The sequence below is a fragment of the Rhinichthys klamathensis genome, unplaced genomic scaffold (genome assembly GCF_029890125.1).
Source record: "Rhinichthys klamathensis goyatoka isolate OS25496 unplaced genomic scaffold, OSU_Roscu_1.1 h1tg000192l_1, whole genome shotgun sequence".
NCBI lineage: Eukaryota > Metazoa > Chordata > Actinopteri > Cypriniformes > Leuciscidae > Rhinichthys > Rhinichthys klamathensis.
The window spans coordinates 3,841,129-3,853,174 of NW_026606718.1; the positions used below are offsets into that span (position 1 = coordinate 3,841,129).

Consider the following 12,046-nt stretch of genomic DNA (forward strand, 5'->3'; position numbering starts at 1 on the left):
ATAAAAAATTAAAGAAATTACATTAATGTACTGTACATTGATTTACAATAAACATTTGCCAGTGCATTCAACAGTACACTTTAAACATGTTTCACAATAGATGTAATTATAAAAGTCCTTTAAGTGGGTCAAAAAAGCACTCAATTTCAGCTAATTGCATTTAATATATATTTAAATTATAACACATTTTCAATTAATTATTAACATGCAATTAAGTGTTTAAAAACAGCATGGTATTCATGGTTATATATTATTTTCGTAATAAGCACTTTTTTAAAGTATGCTAAAATGCAATTATTTTCACAATGAAGCAAAAGGAGATTACTGTGTAAATGGCGGACCAGGCTGAATGAATATTAGGAACAATGGCTGATTGTTTGCAACATGCCTGTTTTGTTTCCAATCAGTACAGCTTATACACTTTTCACAAAGATAACCCTTTCAAAAAAAGTAATGTAGGACAAAAGTCTCATAATCTGTTCCATTGTGAGCATTTCAATTTGAATGAACGATAGAAACTGGACTGTGTCTGTGAATGCTTAATGTTTGTAGGAATTGGACAGCAGGTATGCAAATGCTTTTAAAATGTTGCAAACAGCACTCGGAAGAGACATATACAAAAGGCTCATCTTTAAAATAACACAATACGAATAACGTAATACAATGTTTGAGACAACACCCTTGGCTGCAACTTCTTAAGCCGTCCACCGTCATCACCTTCGAAATAGCCTTCTGTTACTAGCTAAATGGCTAAAACAAAAACTTCCCAAGGATTTTGGCAGATATTTACATTAAATGAAACGGTGCCATGGTAATTGCTGTGTAAAGACGTCAACGGGCTACACTCATTAGAGGCCAACAACTGCTTGGCTCAGAGTGGGAATTTCACCGGCCTTTGTGTTTGTGCGTGATGGAACAAATGCTTTTCGCGAGTCAGGTTATTTTTAGGTTGCGTGATGTCATAGTACCTCCAAGCTGAGAAACGTATCAGAAATCCCACGTTTTTTGTTGTTGTTGTTGTTGCTCATGAGGCACGGTTCAACAACCTGAGACACAGGAATGAATGAGAATTCCCCGTCGCAAGAGATGACGCAATAAACGGGTGATGTCAGTAGCTGATTCACAACAAATACAACACTGAGGTCAGTTGGAGCACAATAGCATAGAGTTTTACTCTTTTCTTCTGTTCCTCCACCCTATTCACTTGTGCAATAGTAGTCCCCTGCAGCATAGGCACAACTGAAGGAGTTCTTTGCAATGCAAATCTGAACAGCTAGCAAAGTAGCCGACCAGATAAAGAGACTATCCTTGTGGAAAAGAAGTGCACTTAAATGTATTGAATGTAATCTTGTAGTGTACTTTAAAATCTGTACTTGAAGATCGTATAATACTAATCAAATCAAAGGCCACTTAAGTGTACTATGATTCTTAAGTACATTTTTAAAAAGTTCCCTTATTTACATTATCAGTACTCTTTTTTGCAAGTATCCTAAAGTGTTCTTCTCAGAAGGGGAGATACATTGTTTCATAAGGAAGTCAAAGCAATCTAAGAACCCATAAAATCAATGTTTTGTGGATTTTAGTTAGGCTATGAAGCTATTTAGCTGGTGCACTCAAAAAAGATGACAAAATAAACTTTTAGCAGATACACACAATTATTACATTTCATCTCTCTCTCTTCCGGAAAATAAAGCAAAAATATTTATGACTTATGTATGTGCATAGGCCTATATAAAAATCACTAATAAAACACTCTCTAGAACAAAAAGTTATTCCTTCAAATGTCATCTGCAATGAACCAGCAATAGCATGGCTATTAGCCATTTAAAATAGCTATTAGCCCTTCGATAAGTTCCGCCCCAACTTCCTGTTTTAACAGGAAATAGCCTACGTCGGTAGTAGCACTTTTTTTTACAGTCCTGTTCCCCATGTATGTGCATATTACAGTAATTGCAATAACTGGGTAATAACTACTAATCCTGAACCTGTCTCTAAACCTAACCTTAACCCATGTAGTAGTTACTTTATAATACCAAGTACTTACTTGCATATACTGTAGTGTATGCAAGTATACACTGTAGTCCACTGTAGTGTAAGTACAAGTAAGTGCACATACTGTTGTGTTAGTCAAACCATTTCATTGGATCTTCGTTTAATATTCTTATAAACTCAACTAAACCAACAGCAGGCCATGTATTAGTACGCCTGTCAGACATGGTAAAACTCCTGTGATGTTTATGTAGAATATCGGGGTTAAGAGCCTGACTTCCTGTTTGTGTTCGCACAAGTCCAAGAGGGCAAGGAAGGAAGGTTTTTGGAGGTAGCAAGTGCACTGTTTCTTTGTTTAATGTTCTTGCGTAAGTCCCATGCAATCAGTGTATATGTGGTTTAAGACAACTTTCCTTTGAGTCACGAGTAGATAGCACAGGTATAATAACACAGGAGAATGTCTGTGTCATGGAAAAAGGTGTAAAGGCCAAATTTACATTCCACACATGGCTAGGGCCATTACGTAGAGCATGACAGCCGTCAGGACTGCTGCAAATACCAATGATGCTTTCTTACTAACAGTGCAGTCCAACTGCTGCTACAGCATCATATATATAAACACACACATATATATATATATATATATATATATTATATATATATACATATAGGCTATACAAACACACATGAGTATTTACATTTTTAATAATTAATAAACAATGTTGCAAGCAGGATTTGATCTTGTATCATTCACATGAGTGAGCACCACAGCTAAAATAAACCTGACTGTTTATGTTTTACAAAAACCCTACTTGCCATTATATTCCAGGTTAAGTGAAACTTTATTGATAGCATCTGTGGCATGCTGTCAATCCCCACAGACAATACTTTGACTCGTCTCGGTTTGTAAAAACAAAAAGTGTATTGACACATAAGGGGCAATTATATACTGAAAAAACTGTTAAATACATTTGAACACAGTTTATACAAGCTAAATATAGTGTGATGGAGTCGCTTATCAGCAGTTATGTCAAAACTTATCTCATCACTATTAAAAAAAAAACAGTAAACACAACAAAAACAGTAAACACAACAAAAACAGTAAACACAACAAAAACAGTATAAACACAACAAAAACAGTAAACACGGTAAAATGTGAGCAAAGATGTCAGGAAAGGAACACATAACTAGCCTACATGATTTATCAATCTGTGCATATTCCACTCACAAAAAAATATGCTGGGAATGCACAATCAGAAGTGCTATCTAGATAAGATGAGACAATAAGACCATTCAGACAACTAGGCCTACAGCTATAATATAGCTACCACATTTTGGTTAGCCTACATATGGATTAATTAATAAAAGCTTTTTAACAAAAAATGTAAGATGCGCAATTTTGCCTCAACTTCCAACTTTCAGTGTATTACTGTAAACAAGATTTGTTTTTGTAATCGAGGGATGAGTCAAAATAACTTAGTATTATTTGCTATGCTGTCAATTATGACAATCAACAGAGTTTGAATATTAATTTGTGTTGTGTTGTCAATTTTGCTCTATTTAACACTGTCAAAGTGATTTTGGAGCACTTTCAAAAATCTTCAAATGCACAGTGACAACAAAAACAACAGTGTCTGAAAATGGGGCCGGAGCCGTCTACCTCCTGAACTCAACATGTTGGTTTAGATGCAAAAATCACACACGCTGCAGACACACACACACACACACACACACACACACAGTGATTTCATTAAGCCCACAAACTCACTTTCTGTGTGCTGCCTGGGGCTGAAGCAAGGGCTCGGAAAACAAAGCAGCCCTTTTTTATTCAAGCGAACGGTAACACGAGAGGCATGGCTGGCAAGCGGAGGGGAGAAGGGGGCGGAGGGGACTTGGCGAGGGGACTAAATAAGTATGTGCTCCACCGTGCTGAAATGATCTTTTGTGGCCCAGGCGTCAGGGTGATGAGGCAGGTAAGCCAATAGGAATGCCACATTGATCCCCAGAGCCATAGTCAGGACTTTATTACTTTGAACAGAAAAATAGAAATGAATAGAGATGGAAGTTAGTGTGACTAACAATAGTTTTCCATTCAAATGTGAATGGAAAAGGTTTTTTTTTTTTTTTTTTTTTTTTTTATTCATAAGATTCTTTCAGTACTTTTGAAGGATACTGATTCTTGAGTCTTTTTGACCAATTAATTGAAAAGAATCAGTACATAGGTGGCACGAAATCAGAACTACTGTAGTTTTTGATTCCCAAACCTAGACACAAATAAAAGACCCTTATTGTGCCGATACAATACAGTGATGGTATATGATGCTACTATCAAGGCTCTTTGATATCTCTTGTAAATCTTAAAAGTTAGTCCTATATATTTTTTTTAAACTTGAACCTGCAAATAATATATTAATGAAATAAAAGGCAATTAAAGTGTATGGCTACTTAAAGAGCGTGCGTGCTTTCATGACTGTTTTTAACACACTTAAGTACACGTTTTTACACTAACTTACAGTATGTAATAATCTTTTGTCATGCTTTAAAGAAGTTAAGTTAACTTAAAGTTAGAGAAGGCCATTTTGGAGAGGCTAGCAATAGAAAGCTAGCTTTGAAAGCAGGTCCCAGCCTCCCTTCAGAGCTTCTCAAAGTCCACGCCTCCTTCAAAACACATATGAACGCCCACAGCCAGCCAGTCTGCAATGCGTCACAAATTTACCTCATGTCTCAAACAAAGCACATAACATTACAATAATAAGGAACGTAAACAACTTACATAGCTCTTACTTGTACCGCCTGACTGCTGCAGGTCCATTTCGGCGTTGATAGTGTTGACAGAAACGCATAAATCCTAGTCTGAGGGCGTGAGTGAACAGCTCCGGGTAGAACGTCACGGGTTGCCGTATCTAAATTACGGTTACGACATGCGTGAACGCAGCATAAGCTCGTTGTTTTGGTTCAGGAGGAACTGTAATAGGTGGCTGCCGTTTGTTTTTGGTGCTCGGTGGCTGTCAGTCTTCTTCAACTCTTTGCTGCATAGCCTCATGTTCGCGCTGATGACGTGGGTGTGATTATGTCTGCTCGAGCAGGGCACGCGTCGCGGAGGTATGCAAATACATTGACAGGCAGGTAGGACAAACAAAAAATGTTGTCCTACAAAAAATGTATGACAAACAGTTTTTGGTACTGGGAACAAAAGATATTATGTAACAAAAATATATATATATATATATATATATATATATATATTTAGACACTTCTATAAGCCTATTAATTGCTATCAGGATGTGAAGAGAGTTTCAAACAGCACAAAAAGGGGTTTTGAAAAGCATTGCCTATTATGTTGATGTATTGACTAACATACAAAAGCCCATGTAGAGTTCTTGATTAAAATTGTAACTTTAGTGTGTTATTCATTAATATATTTAAGGTTATTGTATACACCTTAGGTTATTGTATACTATATATAGCCATAGGCCTACTAAATTGCAACTTCATCATTACAAATTTCTAATTACAAATATAATTAAATACATGGCAGCCTATAAGTTTCAATAAAATGACATTAAAGTATATTTTAGTTTACTATAACTAACTTTAGGGCAGTACATTTGAACCATATTTCAAAGTAAAAAAAAAATCACTACTAATTTTTCACAAGGGCTATTGTTTACAATGGTACTACTAAATGATTACCATATTGCACCATGGCACATATCCATAAAAGCATGGTAATACTACTGTACTTTTTTGTTCAAGACAGTAACGAGCTCCGCATTTGAAAACACACACATAAATGCTCGTCTGCCGGTGTGACTGGAACCAGATTTCTCTCTTCACCCTGAGATCATATGTTTACCCACTGTGGTAACCCACCCATTTAACTTTCTGCTGCAATCCGGCTTGGAAACACTAAACACAAAACCTCTGTTCTTACACTCATGCACATTCACGGATGCAAACATAAACACACTGCTCCACCTTCTCCAAAATCGCAAAATTGCACACCCCACCCACACCTAACGTTCATACTGTCCTACATTACAGTCAATCAAGCACATGTGAGACTGACACCTCGTTCCACTCGTTTATGCTTTTTTCATGGCGAAGTTAAGCTGCTTTGTTTTGTATTATAATACAAAATCTCCATTCTTCCAGAGAAACCAACCAAACCATGGTTGGTCGGAAAAGAATATAATCCTAATGGGATTAATTATATACTGATTTACTAACAGCATGGCATTCAACAACACATTTCAAAATCAAAAGGTGTGCCAACTGTGAAATTAAGGCCTTACAAACAGCAGTACTAAACAGCAGTGTGTCAGTGTACTAAACGGAGTGAACTTCCTTCTAGCTAAATATAATGTTGTTAAAACAAACAGAGATGTGCTAAAAAAAAAAAAACAGGGACCAAAAATAATGGTGTCATTTTTCATTTGTCAGTTTGTTGGAAGCTCATATGGCTTTTAAATATTAAACATGATATAGACATCTATAGTGAAATAAAGAACAGTCTAGTAACAATCTAGCAACACCCTGGCAACCAGCCACAACACCCTAGTATTATAATGGCTAATTTTGCACATGTTCTTCTAAAACCGTTCTAGTAAAACTCTAGTTGTTACTACTAAATTAACATAATAAATAATAAATGAACAAGATCTTCGTCAAACATTCTAAGACGCTTTAAGAAGACCAAGTTAGAACACTTTTATTGTAGTAACAATCAATGTTAACTGTGGTATTTTGGTGGAAACTGGTGCGACGGGTGAGCTATACTGCCCTGGGTAACAGAAACCATCTGTGACCTCATAATTGAGCACCCAACAAAGAGTAATCTGGACACACCTCCAACCTCCAAATCCCAGCTAGACAAAAACAGAAGTTTGCTTTTGTTCCTCACTTGTTTGGTTTCTCTTTTTGAACTGACCGATGTATGCATTATGAAACTATTGTCATTATTCTTTCAAAAACTAACTGTGGCTGTACGATGGTACAACGACTGTATCATATGCTAATTTAATGGTTCTTTGACATACACCATTGTACTGAATGATTAACATATTCATTGGTACACACAATGGTTTACTATTTACATTGTAGAATTTTGATGTGGCCTAAAAGAATAGTCTGGGGTTTTTTTTTTTTCAAAGTTTGCAGTATGCATCATAATCCTATTCCACAGTCCATAGTTAAGACAGCTTATAAATCAAAGCACAAACCAGGGATTAGGATATTGGATTGCATAATAGCCTATATGATGGACAGAACTCCAAAGGAAGTGTAAATGTGTATGACAGAAAATCCTGTCTGAGGAAAGTGATCTGCCGCTGGCGTTGTACTTTGCCACTGGCAAGAAACATCTATTTCACATTAACTAATCTTGTAATTGGGCCCAGTGAATTGCCATTACATTTGCCACACCATAGATATATTTTATTTTTATTGTAATTAGGGCCCGAGCACTGATGGTGTGAGGACCCTATTGGAATTGCTCTGTTTATATAGATATTGCTTCCACTATCTATTCTATATGGACTTATATATTATTTAAATAAAACACAAACAACTTAAAATTGTATTATTATTAAAATCAGTCTGTGTAGATCAAACATGAAGTTCACTCTACATTTAATCAAAGAAGTTGAGCAGATTTCTTCTTATCTAGGGACCAGCAACTCTTATCTAAATCTTCAACATTTAGATTGAATGCAAAACAGCTTTACGATCAGCTCATAAGAAAATATCCCTAACAAAACAAAAAGCCAAAGATTGTCTCTCTTGTCTTTTCACTTTTGTCATTCATTTCCTGTCGATAAGCACACGACCGAATGTGTATTTTGTATAGTCAAATGGTGGCTAGTGCAAAGCGGTATTTTGACCAGGAAATACGGTCCTTCCATGCAAAGACTCTTCGCAGCCATGCAAATGAGTAAGGAGTAAGAGGACTATATGGGAGTTGCACGGTGCAGAATTACCTGTGACTCCCCTGATACCAGACACTGTGTGCTTTACAGTGGCCGCATTTGTAAGAAAACAAACGAGTAGTGATTTTTAACCAGCTGCTGATACTTCCACATGAGTGTTCTTAAAAGTCGTCTTCCCTCAGGAATGGGGAAACACCCTCTGACATCCAACCTCCTTAACCTGTTGGTCTAGAATGGATCCTACAGTGTGGTGGGATTAAGATGGCCATAACCTCGGGTTGACACAGGTTGCAGACCAGTGCATGAGTATCTCGGTACACAAGATATTTTTGTACTGTTTAACTTTCTTTTAGTAACGGACACATGCTTGCTGCAAACTGTGTGATTATAATTATACATTATATTGAAGAGGACAGGGTATTACTTGCCAATTTGTTGTTCAAACCACTGAAAATAAAACCATGAATCTGCTCCTTTTCTGCTTTTAACACCCCAGGCCTACGAGGCCAGTGGTGGGTGAACAGGAGATTGATGGTGTGATCCGGGCATTCCAAGGAATGCACTCCTTCAGGGATCCAGATAAAGCCACACACATTCCTCTCTAGGGAAAGACGACACATGTGACCTAAACCCAACTATTTGTTTGATGTTCAGCCTGCGTACACCATGATTACCTGACTTTCAATCATAAGACGCCTATTTTGTTGCCAACCACATATACAAAACTCCTCCTAACACCTCATTTTCTCTTCTTTTTTTTTCTTTTTGTTGCTCAAACTCAAAAGAAAGTCAAAACCAGCTATAGAGAAGGTATGTCACATGGAGATGTGCAGAGATGGAACTAACTGCATTGTCTGGGAACCTGCAGTGAGAAAACAAACTCCTGGAGGAAACCCAAGGGAGCGGTTCAGAGGCGGAGGACACACTGTGGCCTCCTACTTTGGGAGGAAACAGGCTTCATTTCCTCCTCTTTATCCCATGGACAATGGACTGCTTACGTGTTGGACCAGTAGGGAAAATAGGCTGGGCAAGGAACAAAAGGGACAACCCAATCAATGGAGACTGTCCTTGCCTGGTACAGATGCTTTAATTATGTATTACATAGATGGCAGGACAATTTTGCAGTTCTTTAGAGATTGAGGGAAAGTAAAACTTGTCCTAGAAGAGGATAAATCGAGCCTAGGGGGAGGAATTGAGTGATGCTGCCACATTACCCTCCAAGTGAATGGAAAAAAGTGCCTATGGAACAGAGGGAGCCATTTGAATAAACAGAGAGGGAACACTGTGACTCACTCTGCCTGAAGCCAAGGGGAGATGAGGGAAGGAGCCAAAATCTAAGCTCACAAATCTCCCAATCCAAAGGACACAACAGAGGACTTGTTGTAATCCTCTGATTTGTGAGTTAAAGGGAAAAGCAAAGTCATGGTTAGTGTTTCCCATTAAAGTCCGAATCGTATTATAAAAATTTGAGGGTTAAACCATGACTAACCCTGTAGGTTCCCTTCCGAGGCAACTTTTGCAACAAGTTATTTCCCTAGGAATAGTTCAAGGCATTAACCTTCACATGGATAACAAAATTCAAGCCTGAGATTCAAACTAGTAATTGCAAAGCTCTCTGGGGCTTTTAGCAAAGCACAATTACTGGTATAGTGTAGAATAGACAAATGCTTCCTGGAAAAATCTTTTCCCAATGAACCTTTTAAGCTGACCCTGGCCACTGCCCAGAGCATGGAAATCAAATAATTGAATCATCTCACAGTCTGATTGGCTGATAAAATCTGTTGTTAGGTCCTAATGCAGATCTGAGGTAAGGGCAGTCATGAATTGGATGGCCTGTTTCTTGTCCCATTAGTGCAGAAATGGGTTCTGTACTGGACTAGGACATTAAGTGCGTCTTTATCTTTATTGAGCCCAACCCAAGTAATGGACAATGTTTTGACATATGCAACATTTTTATTTATACTTCCAACCTTCCATGAGTTCACATATCAGTGAATTAGCAATGTTTGGAGATCAGTGTGGGATATTTATGTGGAGAACTGCTGTGATAAGAATTGCCGTACGTTACCGCAGCATGTTCTGCATACATTGCTTTTCTCTGTGGTCACTGTGTGTTACGTAAGACATATTTTGGATATGCACGGTGTGATAGACTGAGGGGGAAAAAGTGGCTTTACAGTAAAGGAAAACCCTTCTTACTCTATTTAAATGTTTAAAAAAATACAATGAGGAATCCTTGAAAGTCTGGGTTTACTGAAAATCATTTTAGCAGACCCCAAGGTAAACCACAAAATTTCCATTGAATTTTCAAATATGAACTGCTCTAGAAATTTTACATAAACAATGGAGAACATAATACACAAACTCTGAGGGCAAACTAACTTCTTCAAAACTTTTTAACTTCCGTTTGAGCAGTGCAAAGGTGGTAGTGCATACAGTATCAAGGCACAACGTACTGGGTGGTGCTTACCTTCTGATCCACAATTGAACAAGCAATTTGTTTGATGTAGGCCAGGTCTGCAGTCTGAGGTAGAAGCACAGACTCTCTAGTCAGCCCAATCTGTATGATGAAGGAGACACCAGCTGGCGCCGGAGGCCCAGACGGCATTCCAGATGCCCCGCCGGGACCTGGGGCAACCACCATGTCCACTGTAGGGAACCCTGGGGTTTGGGATGTATGGACAGAGACCGGTGTCCCCTGATGCATCACCACTGACCCAGGTGGAGACGGGCCACCCGGAGGGAAAAAGACCTGGGACATGGGTCCCGGAGACATGAAGGGACTGACATTGGCCATGCTGAAGAGTCAAAGACAGTCAAGAGAGAGATAAGACTGGGTAGTGTGAGGCAGTAAACTCACCTACACACACCAGCAGTCACTCACTCATCAATAGTGGCCGTCCCTGCTGTGTGTCCCGTGTCTCCTAGAGCTTAAAAACAACAGATAACTTTCCAGGAAGTAGCTTTTCTTTCTTCTTGTCCTCTCTTTCACGGTAAGGTCCTCTACACGGCTTTCATTCCAGAGAAGGAGCAGGTGAGCAATGCAGATAAAGTTTAGCTTTCAAAGTAAGTATCCCCTCCTCCTCCTTCTCCTCCCGCTTCCTGTTCTTTCTCGCCTCCAAAGACACTTTGAAGAGGGACACGTCCAAACTTCAAGGAAACACACTGGTGACATAAAAGAAACTGTAACAAATGAGAAACCAAAATGAACGCCTGTAGCAGTAAGTCCGTCTGCTCAAGATGGCCTCAAAGTACAGCAAATAAGCTGGAGAGAGCTCCTGGTTAGGCTTGCTTTGCAAGTCAGGCTGTGTTTCAGTTTCTTGTCGTGCTGAGCCGTGTCTGCTGTGCCTCAGTGAGAAAACTACTGAGGACACTCCCTCTTCCCCCTGCCTCCACCCCCCTACTGTCTGAAACTCACAGAGCCCAGGAGGAAGTGAGCTGACTGACAGATCTTTTGGCCAATCAGCATGAAAGAGCTGTGAATGAGAAGCTCTATGAGATCATACATATCCACTTCTGTCTCCTCCCAGTCCCACATACACCTTCTTCCCTCCCTCTCAACTTTTACGTCTCTCTCTTTGTGTAACACTTTGGCTTGTTTACTCCCCCACCCTGGAACAACTTTGTCCTCCTCTTTTTGTCTGGGGCCCCACACTAAATTTGCACTCTTTTCTCAGTCACTCATTCTCTTTCTCCAGTCCCACACCAAATATCTGATCTGTGTAGCATAAACACAGCTAAATAATCTGCCCACGTGTAATCATGCAGCCGGACTAATTCTACGAAAGGTGGGAGTTCTGCATTTTTTCCCCTTGAATGGATTTGTGTCAGTTCACAGTTAAGATACAACATTGCATTCATCACAAATCTCTTGAGTGCTCAAATCAAATTAAACAAAAAATTAAGTGTTTGCTAGCTTTAACAAGAACAATGGTGAAAATAACATTAAATTTCAACTTCCTAGAAAAAAGGGGAAAATTCATATATTTTTTTATGGTTAAATCTATCCATCTACTCTATCCATCTACTCTAATTATCTATCTATCTATCTATGTATCTATCTATCTATCGTATATATAAGAATGGCATTTATCTGAAATAGAAAGATTTTGAAACATTATAAATGTCTT

At 38.6% G+C, this 12,046-nt stretch overlaps 1 protein-coding gene across 3 annotated transcripts in view; it reads right to left on the reverse strand.

The window, feature by feature from the left end:
* Nucleotides 1-11,256, reverse strand: part of prkd2 (protein kinase D2) — a 41,462-nt gene extending 30,206 nt beyond the window's left edge. For 2 of the 3 annotated variants that reach the window (XM_056262471.1, XM_056262469.1), the window contains exon 1: nt 10,387-11,256. In XM_056262471.1, the coding sequence (XP_056118446.1) occupies nt 10,387-10,713 (327 nt within the window). In that variant the 5' untranslated portion in view covers nt 10,714-11,256. The remainder of the gene's footprint in view (nt 1-10,386) is intronic. The other variant, XM_056262470.1, reaches the window with a different exon arrangement.
* Between the last annotated feature and the right edge of the window lie 790 nt (nt 11,257-12,046).